A 21,894-nucleotide genomic window follows, 5' to 3' on the forward strand; every position below is an offset into this window, starting at 1 on the left:
TTAATAGTTTTTTATATGCATATTTATAAAATATATGTGCATAAATATTGCCAGGAAAATATTTTATTGCATATACGCGCATAATTATATATGTAACACCCCTATCCCGTAACCGTCGCCGGAATAGGTAAGGGGCATTACCGGACTTGTAACTCATGTCAGAACAGTAAAATTTTAAACTTTTTCTTGAAATAAAGATCATTCATTTAAATAAGTACTAAGCACAGCCAGAGATAAAATTTAAACTTCACTAAGTAAACATTCAAAAGATGCCATTTTCGCATGGCTTATATACATTAACCAAAAATATTCTTCCGCCACTAGTCTATTCTATACATGCTATAAAATAGTTCTAAACATAACAGTAACAAGCAGTGGATAGTGATAGTGTGACTAGTTGCTGACGATCCCCGAGCCTGTAGCTTCGCAATGAGATCTATAAAACAGAGGAAACAGAGTAAACGGAGTAAGCATTACAATGCTTAGTAAGTTTTAAGCAGTGTCAACAGATAACAATCAAATTATAACATAGTTGTTCGTATTTTTATTTCACTCTTCCTTCGGGCATACCATCCCTTTAGGGAATATGCACATCTCATCATATACAATAGGCAGATAAACTTTCACATAAAAGTGAGCTCATGTGACATAGATATATCGTATGATTTCACATAACCTCTCACACTGATCCGACGTCACATAATCATAGGAATAGTCTCATAGATTGCTCTCGTATGCATCACATAACTACCTTATGATTTAGTGCAAATCAAGCTCACATATAAAATTTGAGTACATACCTGTTTAACCTTTCGCATTGAATATATTTATAAGCAATTCTTATTACGAAGTCTTATAGCTTTAACCTCTACTCGGATTATCGGTGAGACCTTTAGCTCAGACGAAATCTCCACACGAAGTTATCGGGTCTTACCCGGACAAAATCTCCACACGTAGTCATCGGGTCTTACCCGGACATAATCTCCACACGTAGTCATTGGGTCTTACCCGGACATAATCTCCACACGTAGTCATCGGGTCTTTAGAGCTCGGATATAGTACGAGCACGAAGCTTATGGACATTAATCAGTGATAATATTCTTGCATAAAGCCTGCGGGGTTTTAACCCGGATATAGTACTGACACAAATGCCCTTCGGGACTTATCACATTTACACACTTTCACATCCATCACGTTGGCCACTCGGCCCTGTCACATATATACACTTTCACATTCATCACATCGGCCATTAGGCCTTATCACATATATACACTTTCACATTCATCACATCGGCCATTAGGCCTTATCACATATATACACCTTCACATTCATCACATCGGCCATTAGGCCTTATCACATATATACACTTTCACATTCATCACATCGGCTATTAGGCCTTATCACATATATACACTTTCACATTCATCACATCGGCCATTAGGCCTTATCACATATATACACTTTCACATTCATCACATCGGCCATTAGCCTTATCACATATATATACACTTTCACATTCATCACATCGGCCATTAGGCCTTATCACATATATATACACCTTCACATTCATCACATCGGCCATTAGGCCTTATCACATATATACACCTTCACATTCATCACATCGGCCATTAGGCCTTATCACATATATACACTTTCACATTCATCACATCGGCCATTAGGCCTTATCACATATATATACACTTTCACATTCATCACATCGGCCATTAGGCCTTATCACATATATATACACCTTCACATTAATCACATCGGCCATTAGGCCTTATCACATATATACACCTTCACATTCATCACATCGGCCATTAGGCCTTATCACATATATACACTTTCACATTCATCACATCGGCCATTAGGCCTTATCACATATATATACACTTTCACATTCATCACATCGGCCATTAGGCCTTATCACATATATATACACTGTCCTGGCTGAATCTACATCTATCATTTTCCAATATCACAATTTAGAATTCACTTATGGGTTTAATCAATAGCTTATGAGCAACTAAAACAAGTTTATCAAGGTTTACAACACAATCTCAAATTCAGCACAAGCTGTTTTTCCTGAGCAATAGTCACTAAATTATTTATAACTGGAGCTACAAAACTCCAAATCACTTTCCGTTAATTTTTACTGAATATAGGCTCGTATATCTTCCATCCATAAAATTTCCAGAATTTTAGGTTTGGCCAATCAATACCAGATTTTTCTTAAAGTTTCCCCTGTTTCACTGTTTGACTAATCTGACCACTCTTCACTACGAATCAAATTTCTCATTTTACAGAATTCAAAATGTGTTGTATTTGATTTCATTTGAAACTAGACTCATTAAGGAGTCTAAGCATATAAATTTTACCTTATAACCATTTTTGTACGATTTATAATGATTTCCTAAAAACAGAACAGAGGATTACAGTGTCATTCTGCGCTGTCTCACACAACTTTAAGTATCTCATTATCGGAAATTCCTTTGCTTACACGGTTTCTTTTATAAGAAACTAGACTCATTAAGCTTTAATTTCATGTCTCATCCAGCCTCTAATTCAAAACCATAAATTTATGGTGATTTTCTAAAGTTACGTTACTGCTGCTATCCTAAGCAGACTATTTCAAATTACCCTTAAATTCCCAAGCTCAAACACTTAAGAACTTACCATTTGAGCTTAGAACATATCATGGCCACATCATATCTTATTAAATCAACTCATCATGTCCTATTATAATTGAATTTACTCAACATTTAATCACTTAAAACTTACCTCGGATGTTGTCGAACGATTTCGGCGACTATTCGATCACTTTTTCCTTTCCTTTATCCAACTTTGGTCCTCTAAGCTCTTGAGATAATTCAAGCAAATTTACTTCCCAATCAAACATAGTCATACGGCATCCATATACATTTTAAAACCAATTCATTTGAATCAATTGACCACTTAAGTTTATTATCGTTCGTTTTCAAATTTGTGTACTTGATAAGTCACATTAAACAATTGTATATGTAACTTTAACACATATTTATATTCGAATGTCTTACTGACACAAGGCGTATACATAAGGTATCAACATACATATAAATATATTTTAGTCGATTACTCAAGTTATGCACAACATGTATGTATATACACTCTCATATTCATTATTATAAATGTTGCTGAATACTCATTTAATAATCAACTCATATATTCATACATGGACGATTTGAAGTTTCCTTTAACCAATTATATAATCGGCAATGGCTACAATAACTTATCAAGCCTTAGAAACTTCTTTAACCCTTTTAACTTCATCTTATTACCCCCTAAAGTCCGAATGCACACATAACAAAATATAATGCCAAAACGCCATTAACTAATAAAATCACACATACACAATTTATATACAAATTTCATCCTCACAATGTATATAATTCATTCGGCCATTCATCACTCACCTAACAAAACTTCATATCAAGTTCCTATGACCGATCACACCTATACTTACATTCCAATATTCGTAATATTCAAAATCACATTCTAAATACAATAGTCATGAACAATGCCGAATCCTTAAGTGTTCAAACATAAATTCTTTTACTTAATTCAAAACATATAAACAACATTTGTTCAAGACATCAACCCTCTTTAATTTGGCTATTACTAATATAAACATTCACAAATCATATTCTTAGGAAGACCGATTTCTTTCCATAACACATTCATCATCAATACTTAGATGAAACAACCAAAATCCCTTCCTTTATACCCTAGCCGAATGCTCCAATCATCCATCAAAATTACAAATTTTAGCATGGGCTAAGTAAGAACCATGATTATTTACCTAAAACAAGTTAAAATTTCACAATTTAACATAATATACTAACCTTTTTAATGACTCAAGTGACCAAAAATTCTTCTCCTCCTTTGTTTCTTCTATTCGGCCGAGTTGAACAACAAAGAAAGAACTTTGTTTTTCTCCTCTTTCACTAGTCACGGCAATGGGGAGTAAGGGGGAGACAACTTTGGTTTCTCCTCCCACTCACCTCATGTTTTATCATTCTTAATTCATTCTTTTATTTTCTAAACTCATAGTGCTAATAAAAGAATTCATATTATCATCAATGACCCATCCATGGCCGGCCACTACTCATTAATAATGGATATTTGACATGCAAACCCTTTATTCATATGACATGCACTAATTGATCCTTATAGATTAACTATCACATTTTAAAAGTGTCATACATAAGTCCTTATTAACTAAATTCACATGCAATTAACTAAATCGAAGCTTAAAACTTTCACACATTCATATTCACATATTTTAGACAATAAATATCATATTCAAATAATTTGGTGACTCGGTTTAGCGGTTCCGAAACCGCTTTCCGACTAGGGTCAATTTAGGGGTGTCACAATATATATATGCATAAATATATTCATGAAGTTTCTTACCATATTCTAGCTTTTACCATAATATAGTTTCACTCACTGATTTAAATTTTATAAATGCTTTTTAATGAAATTTTTTAAAATATAAATAAATAGTCACACATGGAAAATTTTTATAGTGATAAATGGTATGTTATTAGATATCTCATATAGAAATTATTTTCTTTTATTGTAACCTCAAATTATTACAGTATATATATAATTTGATAAGCATTTATAACTATGTCTAATCTATTATGTCTCGAAAAGGAATTTTTAAATATTACTTAATGGATTTCAATTAAAATTCAATTCACACACTGTTGAATGAAAAGTGCAATTATTTTCATTAATTTCAATTTGAATTGATTATTTTTATTTCTATATTTTTTCATCTATTAATATCCAATATTTGTTTAGTCTTTATTTATAAATTAATTTTTACAGTTAATAGATAGATTCTACATAGATCTTACACATTTTTTTTTGAAAAATAGTCCGTTTATTAATGGGCCTAAAAAACTACTCGGAGAAGATCCAAAAATAGTCACAACATGAACCAAACAAAAACAAAAAAAAAAAAGAAAAACAAAACAGAAACAAAAAGGAAACAAAAACATCATCCTCTCCAGCCAAAAAATTTCAGGTTTTTCTCATGTCCAAGAACCCTCCCAATAGACAGCAAAAAACCCCTAAACTCAGCAATGAATCACCCCGAGAAAGAACATTAGTTGAGACAGTCAGCCAAATTTCAGAATTTCTCAACCTAAACAGCAAAACCGAAGCAAAGACTATGGTGGTCGACTGAATCGTCGATCAGAATCGACCGCTTCCATGGCTTTCGAAGGAGCATCCTCAACCCACAACAAGTCCTCCTTGGCTCGCAAACCCTCAGCCGCAATTGCATGTGCTGCTTTATTACCTTCCTGCGCAATGAACTGGAATTGACAAGAAGAAAAGTTCCTCGCCAAATTCTGCACATCCCAGGTAAAAGGCCTGGTTTATAAATAGTCCTCATTTCTCTTTTGAATATTTTGGACTACCAACCTGGAATCGCTCTCAAGGACCACTTTTGAAAAACCCATGTCAAGGGCGAATTGAAGTCCGTGAAGAACTGCAACAGCTTCAGCAATTACCACTGAGTGAACCAGGTTATGACCCTTAAAACCTGACCCCATAACGAAGCCTTCCTCGTTTCTGATAATAAATCCCGAAACTGCTCGATTATTTGCTGCAGAAATCCTTGCATCAACATTGATTTTTACCCATCGTTGCGGAGGGGGCATCCATACAACCATGGATCTCGGCTTGGGATACTTCAGAATCAATGCGCAATCCCTATGCTCCAAAGCAAAGCCCTTAATAAAGGTAACTAATTCTTCAGCACTTTGCAACTTATTCTCATGCACATATCTATTTCGAGAGAACCAAAGCGCCCAAATTGCAATGGCAATTTCTTCGTTTCTATTACTGTTGGAGTTTTCAAACAACCAACTTAGCCACTCTTTAAAATTAGAATTATCCATTGAACTCGGCCACTGAATGTTCAACTTTGACCAAACTTGTGCAGGGGTCATACAATCCCGAACAGCATGAATTGAAGACTCGTAGAGCTATCGACAGCGTGGGCAACGGTCATCGGATATCAGTCTCCTAAAATGTAAGTTCTGAAAATTTAGGATAAAATTTTTCACAAATTTTCACATTAAAATACGAACTTTAGATGGACATGTTAAGCTCCATATCTGCTTGAATTGTTTTTTCTCATTGACATTCACATTGGACTGATTCAATAGCATTTTATAACCACTCTTCACCGAATAAGTGCCTGACTTATCATTAAACCATACTACTTTATCTGATTGACGAGTAGTAGGAATAGGTATACTTACAATCTTATCAGCTTCTTCCTTTGCAAAATTTGAATAAATGATATCTCTATTCCATCGGTTAGGATTCAGCAGGATTAAATCAGACACCCAGTTCAACCGCACCACCTTTTCTGTAGAAATAAGCCGTTGATCATTTCCTGGCAACCAGTAACCATGCCAAATTGACACCTCTGTTCCAGAACCAATCCTCAATTTCAAACCCAAGCCCAAAAAACCCTTAGCACACCAAATACTCTTCCAAATAAGTGATGGATTCGTCCCAAGAGGAGCCTCCATAAAATTAGAGCCATTTAAATATTTATCTCTAAGAACACAAGAAATAAGTGAACTCGGATTCTCCATTATACACCAGCCCTGTTTCGCAAGAAGAGCAATATTAAATTTGGACAAATCTCGAAACCACATCCCCCATCCTCTTTCGGCACAGACAACTCATTCCACGAACACCAGTGAATGCTTTTTCTCCCAGCCTTCTTTTGCTACCAAAACTGGGCTGCGACCGCTTCCAACTCCTTACACACAAACGATGGAAACAAAAAACAATTCATGGTATACAATGGAATAGCCTGAAGCACAGCCCTTATTAGTACTTCCCTCCCTCTCAAAGACAACAATCTCGAGCTCTAATTTGAAACTCTTTTAGTTAATTTTCTTTAAGCTCCTTAAACGCCCTTCGTTTGTTATGCCCCACCATTGAAGGAAGACCAAGATATTTCTCCGGGTTATTATTCCAATCAACTCCCAGAACCCTACACACATCCTCACTTCTATTCTAATAAACATTAGAACTGAAAAAAATCCCCGACTTATCGAAATTAACTTCTTGTCCAGAGCATTATGCATAAACCTCTAACGTATCTTTGATCGCATTAGCCCCAAAAATTGTTGCATCTCAAAAAATAAGGCTATCATCGGCAAAAAATAAATGGGTGATTCGAGGGGCATACCTATTTACCCGAAAGCCACTAAGAGCACCTCTAGAGGCAGTCATTCGGAGGAGAGTCGACAACCTTTCGCCACAAATGAGAAATAAATATGGACTAATAGGATTCCCTTGGCGAAGACCTCTTCTCAGGATAAACAAATTGCCCACCTCCCCATTCATAACCACAGAATAAGAAACTGATGTAACACAACGCTTGACATTCTCCACCCACCTATCCGAGAAACCCATCCTTTTAAGCATAACTTGCACAAAGCACCATTCAACCCGATCATATGCTTTACTCATATCAAGTTTTAAAGCAAATGAACCCTTAGGCCCTACTCGCTTTTTCTTCATAGAGTGCAAAATTTCGTATACAACTATAATGTTATCAGTAATAAGTCTTCCCAGAAGAAAAGCACTCTGTGCTTCGTCAATACACACGTGGAGAATCTTTTGAAATCTATCTGCCAGCATCTTTGAAATAATCTTGTACAAAATATTACAAAGACTAATGGGCCTAAAATGAGTCATGTAACGAGGGGAACTAACCCTGGGAATCAAAACAATTCTTGTACCATTAATAACAGCCATATCATGACGCCCCTGTAGCATTTCGATACAGAAATCAGCAACATCTCTGCCCACAATGTGCCAAAACCTTTGATAAAAAATCGCCCCTAAACCGTCTTCCCCAGAAGCCTTTAAAGGGCTCATATCCTTTAAAGTTGAACACACCTCTTCATACGTAAAAACCTTCTCAAGATTCCCGTTCATCTGTTGAGATATGCACGGTTCAACCCAATCCAAAATTGAACTAGGATCCCCAACACCTTTTGATAAAAATAAAGAATTAAAATAATTTGATGCCAGCTCTAATAATTCTGCATTACTCTCATATCTATTACTTTCACCATCCAGCAACTCCCCCACCCTATTTCTTCGACAACGGTCCGTTGCCATCTGATGGAAAAATTTTGTATTTCTATCCTCATTTTTCAACCAGTTCGCTCTCGCTCTCTGCTCCCAATACAGTTCCTCTCTATCCGCCTCCATGTTAAGTGCAAGTTTGGTCTCCACTATAGCTCCCAAAATATCATCAGTGGGAATAGCTTCATTCAACTTAGACAACTGCCATTCCAACTTCTTCTTCGTGATAAACTTCTGCTTCCTAATCCTCCAAAACCAGCCTTCGAGACCCACTCCCATTGCTCTCACCTTGCTTGGAACATCCCCCGAACTCTCAGCCCAAATTCTACTAACCTCCCTTTCGCACGATTCCTCCATAAGCCACGAAGCTTCAAATCTGAAATGCCACTACTTTGGGTGTTGGTTCTCAATAGTCGTATTCAACAGCAAAGGGCAATGATCTGAAAATGCATACTGCAAATGATATAACTTAAAATCGGGAAATGAGTCCCACCAAATAGAGTTCGCAATTCCTCTATCAAGGCGTTCTCGAATATTATTGAGATTTGTGCGACCTATTTCCCATGTAAACCACTGACCACTGTAACCAATATCAGTAAGAGCACAGTCCTCCATCACTTCCCGAAAATGACCCATTTGCCTTTCTCTTCTAGGGAGACCTCCTTTCTTCTCCATTGAGTATACAATTTTATTAAAATCCCCTAAAAGAATCCAAGGAATTTTTGGAAAATCATTCAAAGTGCGTAAAAAATCCCAAGATACTTTACGCATTATCTCCACCGGAGCACCGTAAAACCCCGTACATCTCCAAGTTTGCCCATCCAAATCTTCCTCAATCATGACATCTATGTGTCTTCTTGAAAAAGACCGAAGAGTAATCTTACAATCACTATTCAACCCCAAAGATAAGCCCCCGCTACTACCATACGAATCCAGATTAATTCTATTAGAAAAACCACACTTACGCCTAACTTTTTCCATCCTACTTCCCTTCAGCTTTGTTTCAATTAAAAAACTACCGTGGGATTTATGTCTCTCAACATGTGTCAGAGACGATTAACAGTTTGAGGTCTCCCCAAACCTCGAACATTCCAGCTTAAGAGTTTCATGACTCTCGGCTGGCCTGCTTAGTAAGGCCTGCCACTCGTGTATTATTTTGTACCTGCAAAGAAGTACCAAAAGTTTTATTTGAATCCTCGTATCCAGAAACTCGTGAAACAGTAGCATGTACTCAGGGACGTTTAAGACCCTCACTGAACATTATTGGATTGCTGTCTTCCTTATGGGTCACCATTTCCTCATCGAAATCCATATTGGTCTGGGCCTGTTCCCCATTTTTAATGGGCCTAAAGTAACAGTTGACTTTCCTTTATCTTCAGTAGCAACAAAAACAGGAACTTTTGGGATTGAACCCCAATTCCCACCTTTATTAATGTAATTTGAAGATAGAATCCCTTCATTTCTCCTTTCCCCTGTTAACATTGTATTACCAAAATTAGGAGATTTCCTTCCATCGTCTTCCACAAGCCATTTGCTTTTCCATGACTGACTCCTTCTTGATTGAGCACATAGAGAAATATCCCAATTACGTACATATTCTGTCTGTGATTGTGTAACTCGTACCGGACAAAAGCTTTCCCCATGTCCCAATCTGCCACATAGAAAACAGAATAAGGTCAACTTTTCGTACTCAAAACGGACAAATACTGAATCGCCATTCTTCAACACAATCCTCTTTTTTCTCTTCAGCGGCTTCCGAACATCTATTTTCACCCTGATTCTTATTATACGTTTATGCCCCAGTTGAATAGCAGTAGTATCGTATTCACAAAAAACCCCAATAAAATTCCCCAACAGTGCGCCACAGAATCTGCCATTAACCCAAGAGGAAGATCATATATAAGTACCTAAAAATCCACCCAATTTAGCTGAACAACTAAAGGATCCTCTCTTGGTTTCAATCGATAAAGAATAAGAAGGTGAGAATTAAAGTTCCATGGTCCAGACTTCATAACCCTTTTAGCATCCACTTCATAATAAAAACAAAATAAATAGCGTTCCCTTCCCAGATTTGAAATTGAAACACCCCCTACAGGATGCCAAACACTCGCCAAAGTCGATCATTGCTTGGAAATGCACAACACTAGAAGTAAGAAAAACTCCAACTAGACAATTTTCATACGAGATCTCTTGATTAGGCTCTTCCACCTCCAACTGAAGGGTCTCGTCCTCTTCATCATCCAATGAAAGCCCAGCAATTGAGTCCTCCATTATCTTTCTACACGAAAATAGTAGACAACCCCCAACAGCAAAAATAAAACAGGAACAATTCTAGAAAAACAGAAAGCGTGTCAAAAGATAGAGAGAAAGCGTGTCAAAAGACAAAGGAATGTAAATAGATGAAGGTTTTTTCTATGTTTCAAGGACTTGCTTACAAAAGTAGATCTTACACATTTGAATGATGATAATCATTGTATTGAAAATTAATAAATGAAAAAATAACAAAATAAATGTTAACCCCAAAATCTTACATTACAACTAACAATATAAAAATTCATGGACTAAATGCCCCTTCAAAGATATACACTTGCTTTTTTTGAAGAAAATATATATTTACTATAATAATTAAATTTATTTATGTTTACCGATTTAACGACTAATAAAAAAAATTAATGATTAAATTTGTATCACTTATCAAATCAAGCTCTTAGTAAACATAAACTATGAAATTCGATTTTCACCTATTATTTTTGGGTTAATGCTGAGCCAGCTCGCATCCCTGTCTCTTCGCTCACCTCGTACTAAACATAAAACGGCAGTCCTTAAATAGACCCAAAAAGAAAAAAGAAATAAAGAAAAAAAACTGGGCCTACTCTTCATATATAAATGATTTTGGATTTTAAGCCTTAAGGCCGATATAAATTGTTACGCTCCAAGTAAAATTATGGGCTATGTGGTTTTCATGTTGCGGAGCTAAAGGAATGAAATACTTCTGATCCATTTTTCCACTCATTGAGATAAATAAATGAAATGACCCTGGAATCTATCGCTATAGTTAAGTTGCTAATGTTGGCCAACATCATATTACAACTCACAATCCTCAACACCATTATGTTAAAAAGTATTCGAAGCATTCGATTATCCCTATCACATCTCCATTCAGAAATTGAATATATATGCATCGTGGGTTTCTCCAATTTTTGCTTCAATTCTTTTTTTCAAATAATGATTTTCATTTTATTTGCTTTTAAACGATTTTATTTTTGAAATTTTATTTGCTTTATAAACAATGAAAATCATTGAATTCACTTTTTAGATTTTTGTTTAGTTACGTCTGGACAAATTTACTAATAATTACGTTCAAAAGCTTGGTTACATAGTTCGAAAATTTCTTGCATTTGCAGGGACTTATTCAAAGAGTAATCCACTATAAAAGAACAAATAATGCAATTCAAGCTCAAAATACTCACCAAACTGCAATCTCACTCCTATACTTCATCTAGATCACTCTCTTCATTAAGTCTTTATCTTTGCACATTTCCCCCTTATTTTTTGTTTTTTATAATCTTTAGATTTTTTTTATTTCCAAAAGAACAGGTATTTTATTTCTTTTGACTTTTTCGTGTATGAACTGATTATGGCAATTTGAGAAAGAATGTATAAAATGGGCTCTTATGAAGGGGGCGAAGCCAGAATTATTGATAGAGGGTTGGGCTTACTTTGAATAAGTTATTTTTAAATTCAAGATAATAATTACAAAAATTTAAATAAAAAATAAATTAAATACTTAATTTATATTAGATATTATAATTATTTAACTTTATTTTTACCTAATTAATATTTAGATACCATTTATGTAACACCCTTTACCCGATTCAGTCACTGAACCCGAGCTATAGGATGCTACGAACAAATACCAAACAATCACATGCAATTTATAATTCAAAATCTCAATAAAAAATCATTACATCAAATATGATCAAGTGTAACATGTAATTCAATCAATTTCGAGTTTATATCGAGTTTAAGAAAGCTTAAAACCAACTTGGTATCATACAGGGATAAATTTGAAGTAAAAATAAAAAGATGGGAAAAATCTGCAAACTGAGGTCACACGGTTGTGTCCTCTGACAGTGTGGAAATGCTAAGGCCATGTGGGATGGGACTAGAGCTGATCATGGGCCGGGCGGCCCGACCCGACCCGAAAGCCCGCCCAAAAAATGGGAGGGTTTGGGTAAAAATATAGGCCCGAAAAACGGGCTTGGGCAAAAAAACGAGACCCATTTAGAAAACGGGCTGGGCCTCGGGTAAGAGCTTTTTGGCCCGGGCCCAGCCCGGCCCGGCCCGAATTATATATTAATATATATATTTTTTATTTTTTAAAATTATTTTAAATTTTTAATATAACTATTTTTATTATATTGTTAATTTGTGTATTATTTTAAGAATTATTTTAGTATTCTTTTTATTTGTTTTAATTTTTTTTATGTTTTTAAATATATTTGATTTATTATATTTTTAAATTTTTTTATTTAATAAAATAAGAAAAAAATTTTAATATGGGCCGGGCCGGGCCGGGCTTAGTAATTTTATTTCGGGCCGGGCTTGGACAAAATTTTAGGCCCATATTTCAGGCCGGGCCAGGCCCGGGCCCTAGTAGACGGGCCTAAAATTTTATCTTGGCCCGGCCCGAATCCGGCCCGGCCCGGCCCATGATCACCTCTAGATGGGACACATGATCGTGTAAGCAAGCCATGCAACAAATTGATATCGTGTGGGGTTGGAGTCACACAGTTGTGCAAACAGTCGTGTACACTTACCAAGGTCGTGTGGGTTAAAAGTGTAAATAATAAAAAAGATGTCACATGGCCAATGCCGTTGGACCATGTAACAGATTGTGGCTGTATGCACCAAAAATCATCCAAATCCTACAGGCCACACAGTCGTGTCTGGTATCGTGTAAGGCACACGGTCGTGTGCCAGGTCGTGTGCCAGGCCATATGTACCTAAAAAATACCTTTTGATACAAGTGTTCAACCTTAAATCACTTAGGCCTCAAGTAACCATTAAATCATGTTTCAACCAATTCAAAAGCATCAAAATCATACCAAAATATCACTTATAACAACCAACCTAAGTGCCTAACCAATATGCCAGAATTTGGCACCTCAATCAACAATTCAAAACTGACCAAAAGATCATATTCATATCAATTCAATAAACCTTCCATGACACTTCAATTACCAACTAGTAATGCATCAAATAGTCATCCAAGCAATCTCATGATTTATGCATCAAGTCTACCAAAACATTTCAAGCATACATAAGCTTATAAATTACCTTATACACCTATTCCTTGGTAGATCATCATATCACCATCTAAGCAAGCAAATATACAAGGCAAACTACTCATCAGGATGCCATTTTCATGATCATTGCCATGACACACATATATACATAAACATATACATAATTTCTCAAAATGCTACAAGAATCCAAAAATAAAACATTAAATGCCCAAATGACACCTTAGTACATGCCATGACCAAAATTTAAAACATCACCAATGATTGAGTCTAAGATTGCCACTAGATGTTGAGTCGATGATCAAATCGTAAAGTACCTAACCTACGCATGGAAAACAAACCGTACACTAAGTATAACTTAGTGGTATTTCTATAATCCAAACAATTAAGCATAACAAAAATTATTTTAGTAGCATAAGTTAAAAATAAATGTTGATATGCTATCAACATGCCATGATCATTTATTACATTCTTGAAACAAACTAATACAATTTACCAATATGAAAACATGATAAACACTTCACAAATCCTTGATTTTTCAAGTCATATGATAGCACAACCTATTACCATTTTCAAATTCATGAAGTCAATGAACTTATATGTCATTGTTTCAATATTTTCCACAAATACTTTTCTTTTCTAACTATTTGCCATCCCAATAACAATTCACATCTCTTATAGAATATTCATTCACTTGAATTTGTAAACTTACTCAACATCACCATTTTCATTATAAACATTTTAGTTTTATAATTTATTCCCCCTATTAACACAATTCGAGCTCAAACGGATACACCGATCCAACAAACACAATAATTTGGCACCCAGTGCCTCATGGGATAAACCTGAAGTAAATAGTTGCGTCCAACGCTAACCAGTAAGTTTGACACCCAGTGCCTCATCGACTCGTAATTGAAGTAACCATGAACTCTTCCTATCCTATAGCATGCCAATTATATCTGATTCTACTCGAACAGTTAATAGGGTATTCATTACATATTTTATTATCAACCAATACATCAATTCACATCAATTTACATTGTATACATTTATCCCACACATGGAAATGACCTGACATCACTTGTAGTAGTTATTTTAGGTCATCTTTGCACTTAACGAGTTTGTTTTCTACGAACTTCATAATTAATTACTATATTTTCAGTATTATTAGGTTAGGATTAAAAGTTAATAAATATAAGTGTTTTTAACACATTTTTTAGTGTTGATGACCTATTAGGCTGACATGGTCTTAGGTAGGTTTAATTTGGGTATTTAAGTGTGTAGGAGGCTTAATTTTAGAGCCAACTGACGTAAGAACTTGGGGCAAGTGATGCACAAGCTTACCGGGCTGTGAAAGCATGAGAAAAATGTTCAAAGCCACAAAATGCCTTGTGTGGCACGACATGCAATATGTGTGGCATGACACTCAAGGTTTTTGTTGCAATAGGAAGCCTTATGTTGAGCCACATCAACCTGTATTGAGCCAAAAAACCTGAATGTGGGCTACAAGAAAGGATGATGTCGGCAATTATATTTTGGTAGATTTCCAGAGATTTTATTTCTTACTTGCACCCAAAGTATCGGGAGCATATCGAGGGTATATCGGGCACATATTTATCCTATAAATAAGAGACTTATGTACACAAATTAGGGCATCAATCCATCAACCTATTCATCAAGCACTTCTTCAATTCTTTAGTTTTAGTTTTCTTTTGTTCTTCCATAGTCGGAAGATCTTGCTCCAATGTGAAGACATTTGTGAGCGAAGATTGCTCTAGATCCACACTTCAATATAATTATTCATGAGCATTCTTTTATCTCTTCTCTTCTATTCTTTTATTTATCTTTCTTTAATCTAGACAATTAATGTTTGTATGAATAATTGAATAGGTTATTATGCCTTATTCATATTTTGCATGTTTCATTTATTGAACTAATTAATTAATCAAGTCGATTAATTAACAAAAGAATAAGAGTTCATAATAGGATTAGTTGATATAAATTATATGTTCTTAAATTATTAGGTTTATAACCCTAATAAGTAATCATAAGGGAGACAAATCGGGAGATAAGTCAAACCAAGTAAATCATAATTATCCTGGCAGAGAAAGTGAGGTCAAGAGATAAACAAGTATCCACTGATTAATTAATTAATAAAACCCAAGAGGTAATACTAGTTAATTAATAGCTAATTCATATTGAAGCCCAAATTCTAAATTAGTTAATCTTTTGTTTATTAATTAGAGATTTAATTTATCATAGGCTAGAGGTTGGTAGTTTTTCTTTGACGGCGATATGGATCTCTCAACTCCGAAAAAAACTTCACTTTTAAATTTTTTTTATTTTAAATTTTATTTTCTGTTGTTTTTTTATTAGTTAGATTTTAGGATTTAGATTTTTAATTTGATGTTAGAATTGGAAGAAAACTTGTTCCGAGTGCAACAGAAGAGCTAGAAGTTATTTGGAGGCAACTACGGACAATTGACAGATTTTGGCAAGTCTTAGAGAGGTTCAATTGGAGCCATGTCGCAACATAGAAATGTTGTGGTGTAACACACACTTCAAAGTAGGAAACATGAAAAATTAGAGTCGTGTCACACCATGCCTACCTTGTGGCACTACACGACCACTTCAGAGCAAAAATATAGGAAAATTCCTATCATGTGGCGCCACACCTACTTTGTGTTGTGCCACACAGGCCATCTTCAGAACTTTCTGCTCTTGGTTCGACATGATCTTCAGAGACCTACCCAAATTTTTCACAGCAAGTCATACCTTAGACGGCCTCCATATATTATCCTTAGCAGTCGCCACAGTGTCCAAGCCTCTACAAGAAACCTACAACCCTTTGACATCCCACTTATTAGAAATCTGCACTTCCTTTGTTGTTCACTTGTTTTGTAATCTCTGAAAGATGAGCAGCTACCTTTCCAGCATAGAATCGATAGCTAATAATTTTAATCATAGAGAAAGGCAGCTTGGAACTTATCTTCGAACCATTCGACGGAAATATCCTCTTCATGAGAGAGGTTTAGAGCCCTTAGCATCTTTGATGAGCAAAAAAAGAGACATAATTGAATAACATGGTCGGGAAAAGCTTTGTACAATCTCTAAGGACCAACCAAGAGAAAGAGTAAAGCTTAAATGTCAAAGATGATGGGAATCACAAACATGCCCATCTTCGAGTGGTAGACACGAGGGATGCAAGACATGGGCGATATAGAAGGCCAACGCCAACGTCACTCCCAGATATATTCAATAGATTTTTACCGCTAGGCAATGAGCACAATGAATGAGAGGATGATGATGATGATGACAAGGAGGAGGAGGAGGAGACCCCGATTGTGCCACCAGATTATGACTGAGATTTTGACTAGACCACTCATCGACGAAGGGCGTGGTGATTCACAACTAGAGTCATTACAGCTCAGTCCAGACTTTGCGAAGGCGGACTACTAAAGTGTCAATGAGGCACAAGAGGGGTAAAGTACCAATGATGGAGGCATTAGAACTTGATTTTGACTAGTTCTAAAACATTTTTTATTTTATTTTGGATTTATATTTTATATATATTGTGTGTTTAGTTTTCTTTGTAGGAACCTCATATTTTTTACGACATTACCATCTCGAGCCAAAATCGCAAGGAGGATAAGGCCCACCAATTGTGATTGAACGTACCATGTCAATCGAGTAACCTCTTCCCTTTATCTTTAATTGCATATTAGGGACAATGTGTCGAATAAAATGTGGGGGTGACATAGGAAAATTTTTTATTTTTTTCTATTTTTTTGTTTGTTTTAGTCATTTTTAATTTTTATTTTATGTGTTTTGTTGGTGCTTGAGCTTGTAGAAATACAAGTGATTGGTTAAGAACATATACCTAGGTTGTTTGTTTAATTTGTAAATCTAGCCTGAAATTAAATAATTTAGGTTGTTTATATTTACACTAATTAGTTCAGTTTATTAGACTATAAATAGGAAAAAGAGACTAAATATACCAAGTGGTAAAGGTAGATATGAATAAGTAATTATATTTGTAGAAATATAAGATGTTTGAAGTAAAAAGAGTAAAATTAATGGTTATTGAAGCGGTGCAGTATGACTAGTAACCCTTAAAAAAAAGTGTTCGGGAAAAATCTCCATCGTATTGGCACAAATAAACAAACAAACAAATCACCATAAGATTTATTGGGGAAGTATTACTGCATTAGAGTTCAAAGCATGGATAAAAATAAACCAAGTAGGAAAAAAATATTCAAACTAACTATACCTTGCAAAAATAAATACCATATTCGTATATACATTTTGATAGAAATATATATTTAATTTTTCTTTGTTTTGTTTATTTTGTAATTTATTGAACTAATCCGTTTAAGAGTAAATAACTTTGAATTGTTTAAATTTCTAGCTAGAGTTATATATTTAGGCAAATCTTCTTAGTGTCTATGCTCCGATCCAATCTTGTGTATTAAGCCGACTCAAGTATATTGTTTAACTATAGATCTTATTTATTTTCCTTTTCCTACTTGAGGACAAGAAAGGACTTAAATATGGGGGTAAGTGGCCTGACTTCACTTGTAGTAGTTATATTTTTGCACTTAACGAGCTTGTTTTCTAGGCATTTTATAATTAATTATTATATTTTCAATATTAGTAGGTTAGAATTAAAAGTTAATAAAAATAAGTGTTTTAAACACATTTTTGAGTGTTGATGACCTATTAGGCCGACACGAGTCTTAGGTAGGTTTAATTTGGGTATTTAGGTGTGTAGGAGGCTTAATTTTAGGCCTAATTGACGTAGGAACTTGGGGCGAGTGATGCACAAGCTTCCCAGACCATGAAAGCATGAGAAAAATGCCCAAAGCCATAAAATGTCTTGTGTGGTGCAACACGCAACACGCAAGTTCTGTGTTGGAGCATGCAGCCTTGTGTTAAGCCACATCAACCTATGTTGAGCCATAAAATCTGAACGTGGGCTACAAGCGAGGATGACGTCAGTAGCCATATTTTGGCAGATTCTCGGAGATTTTATTAATTACTTTCACCCAAAGTATCGGGTGCATATTGGGGTATATCGGGCATAAAGTGCACATCTTTAGCCTATAAATAAGAGGCTTATGTGCACAAATTAAGGCATCAACCCATCAACCTATTCATCAAACACTTCTTCAGGCCTTTAGTTTTAGTTTTTATTTTTATTCTTCCATTGTCGAAAGATCCTACTCCAATGTGAAAACATTTGCGAGCTGAGATTACTTCGAATCCACACTTCAATATAATTATCCATGAGCATTCTCTTATTTTATTTATTTTTCTTTAATCTAGTCAATTGATGTTTGTATGAATAATTGAATAGATTATTGTGCTTTATTCATATTTTGCATGATTTGTTTATTGAACTAATTAATTAATCAAGTCAATTAATTAACAAAATAATAAGGGTTCATAATAAGATTAGTTTGTATAAATTATGTGTTTTTAAATGGTTAGGTTTGATAACTCTAATAAGTAATCATAGGGAAGACAAATCGAAAGATAAGTAGAATCGAGTAAATCGTACTTATCCAGGCGAAGAAAGTGAGGTCAGGAGATAAGCGAGTATCTGTCGATTAATTAATTAGTAAAAACTGGGAGGTAATACTAGTTAATTAATAGCTAATTAATCTTCTATTTATTAATTAGGGATTTAATCGATCATAGGCTAGAGGCTTGCATTGTCAACACTAAGAATAAGAAATTTCATTAGGTTAGTTTAGGATAGTTACTTTAATTAGTTTAATTAAAAGATTAATTTGGATTCACACAACTAATTTGCCACTCGATTAAATTAATAATTATTTTATGTAGTTAATTTAATAACGATTTCTTCAATCTGCAATCACTTATGTACGATCCTCGGAATACTTCCAAAGTCATTCATTGTACTAAACTATATTATAATTTGACCAGTACGCTTGCGGACACTGTCGGTTTAGTTTCTTATATTATTGGTGTATTATTTAACTATAAATGATAACACATTTATAGATATTCAGGCAACAATAGCCATCTCAATATATACTCAATTTCATGTTCGTATAAATACACATATTTTTCAAATATATTCAAATTAGTCTTCATTATCATCATCATTTCAAATCAATCCAATACATCTCTATTTAACAAATATCTCACCTTATATTCTTACCATGCATAAACAAGCCAATATGGAACAATTACAAGTTAGTTCGAATTATAGAAACACAAATCGTAAACTCCAAGCTATTCGTTGACAACTTTGTTTTTCCCTTTCTTTTTTGAGGAATTTGATTCAACATTAGCTATGGATTAAAAAAAAAGCATATAAATTTATCAATACACAGCCATTTTCACATTCAATTGCTATTTTATTCAACATTTACATTTTATTCAATTTAGTCCCCTAAAACCAAGACTAACATAACTTTCAAATTTAACCTCCAATTTTTATACCAATTTCATTCTAGGCCTAATTTAAATCCCTATTTCTCATTTCTACCAAAAATTTCGAAATTTTTTTTAGTCCCTATTGCACAAAATCATCAATTGACTTTACAATTTAGTCCTTTTTCAATACTAAACTTAAAATCTTCAAATTGGTCCCTAAAGCTTCAACCATTCAAAAATGGTAACATTCTCAAACTTTAATAGTATTGAGAAATACAGCATGGGTCAGCTAACTTGAGCTCCTGAGATTCCAAAAACATAAAAATTACCAAAAAAAAAAAGACTAAATTGACTAACCAATTGAAGCTTGATGCTTAAAGAACTTAGGCCGGCGTTCTTCTCTTCTCCCCCTAGCTCAATTCAGTTTGATGAAAGATGAAAATAAACTTTTCTCTTTCAATCCGCTAATGTATTATTTCTTATGATAAAATCTTATGATAATGATTTATAACATAAATTTTTAATTACAAGTTTAACCTTAAATACATCCAATTCTTAATACAATCGTCCATTAACCTCACTTAAGTGGTATAATTGTTATACAAGGCCCCCAGACTAAATTCTAATTGTAGATTCCTTAAGAATTGAATTTTTAACACTTTTATGATTTAGTCCCTATACCGTAATTAAACACTAATTTAACAAAATTACTTGACCAAAAATTCAATTCACTTCTAATATAACTCCATAAATATTTAATAAAAATATTTACAATTCAGATTTATGGAATCGGGGTTCCAAAATCATTAACTTTCGGGTCATTACAGTTTATACTTAGATATTGCAATTATTAAACTTTATTTTTACCAAATTAATATTTAGATACTAGTTTATATTAGTTTGTCAAATTAAATTAAAAATGTTACTAAATTTATCATCAAAATTTATAAATTCTATAAAATATATCAAATTAAAAAAAAACTTTGAAAAACTTTGGAGGGGGGCCAAACATAAATTTATCCTTTTTCTAAACACTAATTATAAATATTAAAATTAAAAAAAAATTAAAAACTTAAAGGGCCTCTAAAAGTAGTTTTCTGCAACAGTTTCGTATATGGTAGCACCTGCCCTCTTTTTCCAGTTTTGTTTTGGCAACAGTTCCAGTCCGATCGTCGCACCGTCATTTTCCATCTCAACTTCTTTGTCCATGGCCGCAATGAACTACGTCGGAGAGGAAGGTGACAAATGAGCTACCCGACCAGAAAGAAGTGGATTGTTAGGAAGAAAAAGAAGAATCCGGTGAGTCCTATGGTGAAGAAAGTTGTTCCGGTAAAGGTGATCGAGAAGATTATTAGAGATAGATTTGATTTTTATTTTGTTTAGTTTTTATCAAATAAATAACATGAAAATTTATGTGAAAAAAATTCTAAAATCCTTGTCATTAAGTTAACGGCCATATCAGTGGGACATCAGCCGTTAAATGGAAATGATAATTTGAGTCTAACATTTATGTAGTATATGTTAATATTAATTAGTGGGATTTAGACGATATCTTTAATAAAATTTATAAATGTAATTTTATTTTATTAATGATTTCTTACATTAATAAAATATGATTAGTATATTTTTATAATATGTTAATTAAAATTTATTATTTTTATTTCACTTAAGAATAAAATTAATTTTACTAAAATTTAGGATAAAAGATTATTATAGAGAACTAAATAGATAAATTTTAAGATGAAAAATTATTATAAAAAATAAAATTAAATTTTTAAAAAAAAAGTTGATTCTACATCAATTTTGACTTTTATAATAAAAACTATTACACACATACAAATATAAAATAATAATAAAAAATTGTATCTTCATTATCTGCTTTACTTTTAACTCAAAAAGGGAGTGTTAATATAGATATAAATCATGTATTAGATAACTTAAAACCCATTAAATGATTTTAAACTTCATATTCAAAATGCAGTCCACTTTAAGTAGTTGACAATTAAAG

The 21,894-nt window shown here is 33.9% G+C and overlaps 1 protein-coding gene across 3 annotated transcripts; it reads left to right on the top strand.

The window, feature by feature from the left end:
- The first annotated feature begins 5,002 nt into the window (after positions 1–5,002).
- LOC107894941 (uncharacterized) lies at positions 5,003–21,510 on the top strand. 3 transcript variants are annotated; one of them, XM_041084892.1, is made up of 5 exons: positions 5,003–5,415; positions 5,493–5,579; positions 5,666–5,796; positions 5,999–6,088; positions 20,993–21,510. In XM_041084892.1, the coding sequence occupies exons 1-4, from the start codon at positions 5,334–5,336 to the stop codon at positions 6,083–6,085; spliced, it is 387 nt and encodes a 128-aa protein (XP_040940826.1). In that variant the 5' UTR covers positions 5,003–5,333; the 3' UTR covers positions 6,086–6,088; positions 20,993–21,510. The 3 variants fall into 3 exon arrangements, with proteins under 3 accessions (XP_040940826.1, XP_040940827.1, XP_040940825.1); XM_041084893.1 differs by lacking the exon at positions 20,993–21,510 and adding an exon at positions 11,580–11,868; XM_041084891.1 differs by lacking the exon at positions 20,993–21,510 and having other exon boundaries at positions 5,004–5,415; positions 5,999–6,205.
- Positions 21,511–21,894: the final 384 nt, after the last annotated feature.

This window comes from Gossypium hirsutum, chromosome A13 (assembly GCF_007990345.1).
Source record: "Gossypium hirsutum isolate 1008001.06 chromosome A13, Gossypium_hirsutum_v2.1, whole genome shotgun sequence".
Classification (NCBI taxonomy): domain Eukaryota; kingdom Viridiplantae; phylum Streptophyta; class Magnoliopsida; order Malvales; family Malvaceae; genus Gossypium; species Gossypium hirsutum.

Coding starts and splice junctions, on each gene's coding strand:
- LOC107894941 (XM_041084892.1), top strand. CDS start 5,334: ATGTGCTGCTTTATTACCTTCCTGCGCAATGAACTGGAATTGACAAGA. Junction 5,580..5,665: donor ATTACCACTGAGTGAACCAG/GTTATGACCCTT, acceptor TATTTGCTGCAG/AAATCCTTGCATCAACATTG. Junction 5,797..5,998: donor AAGCAAAGCCCTTAATAAAG/GTAACTAATTCT, acceptor AAACTTGTGCAG/GGGTCATACAATCCCGAACA.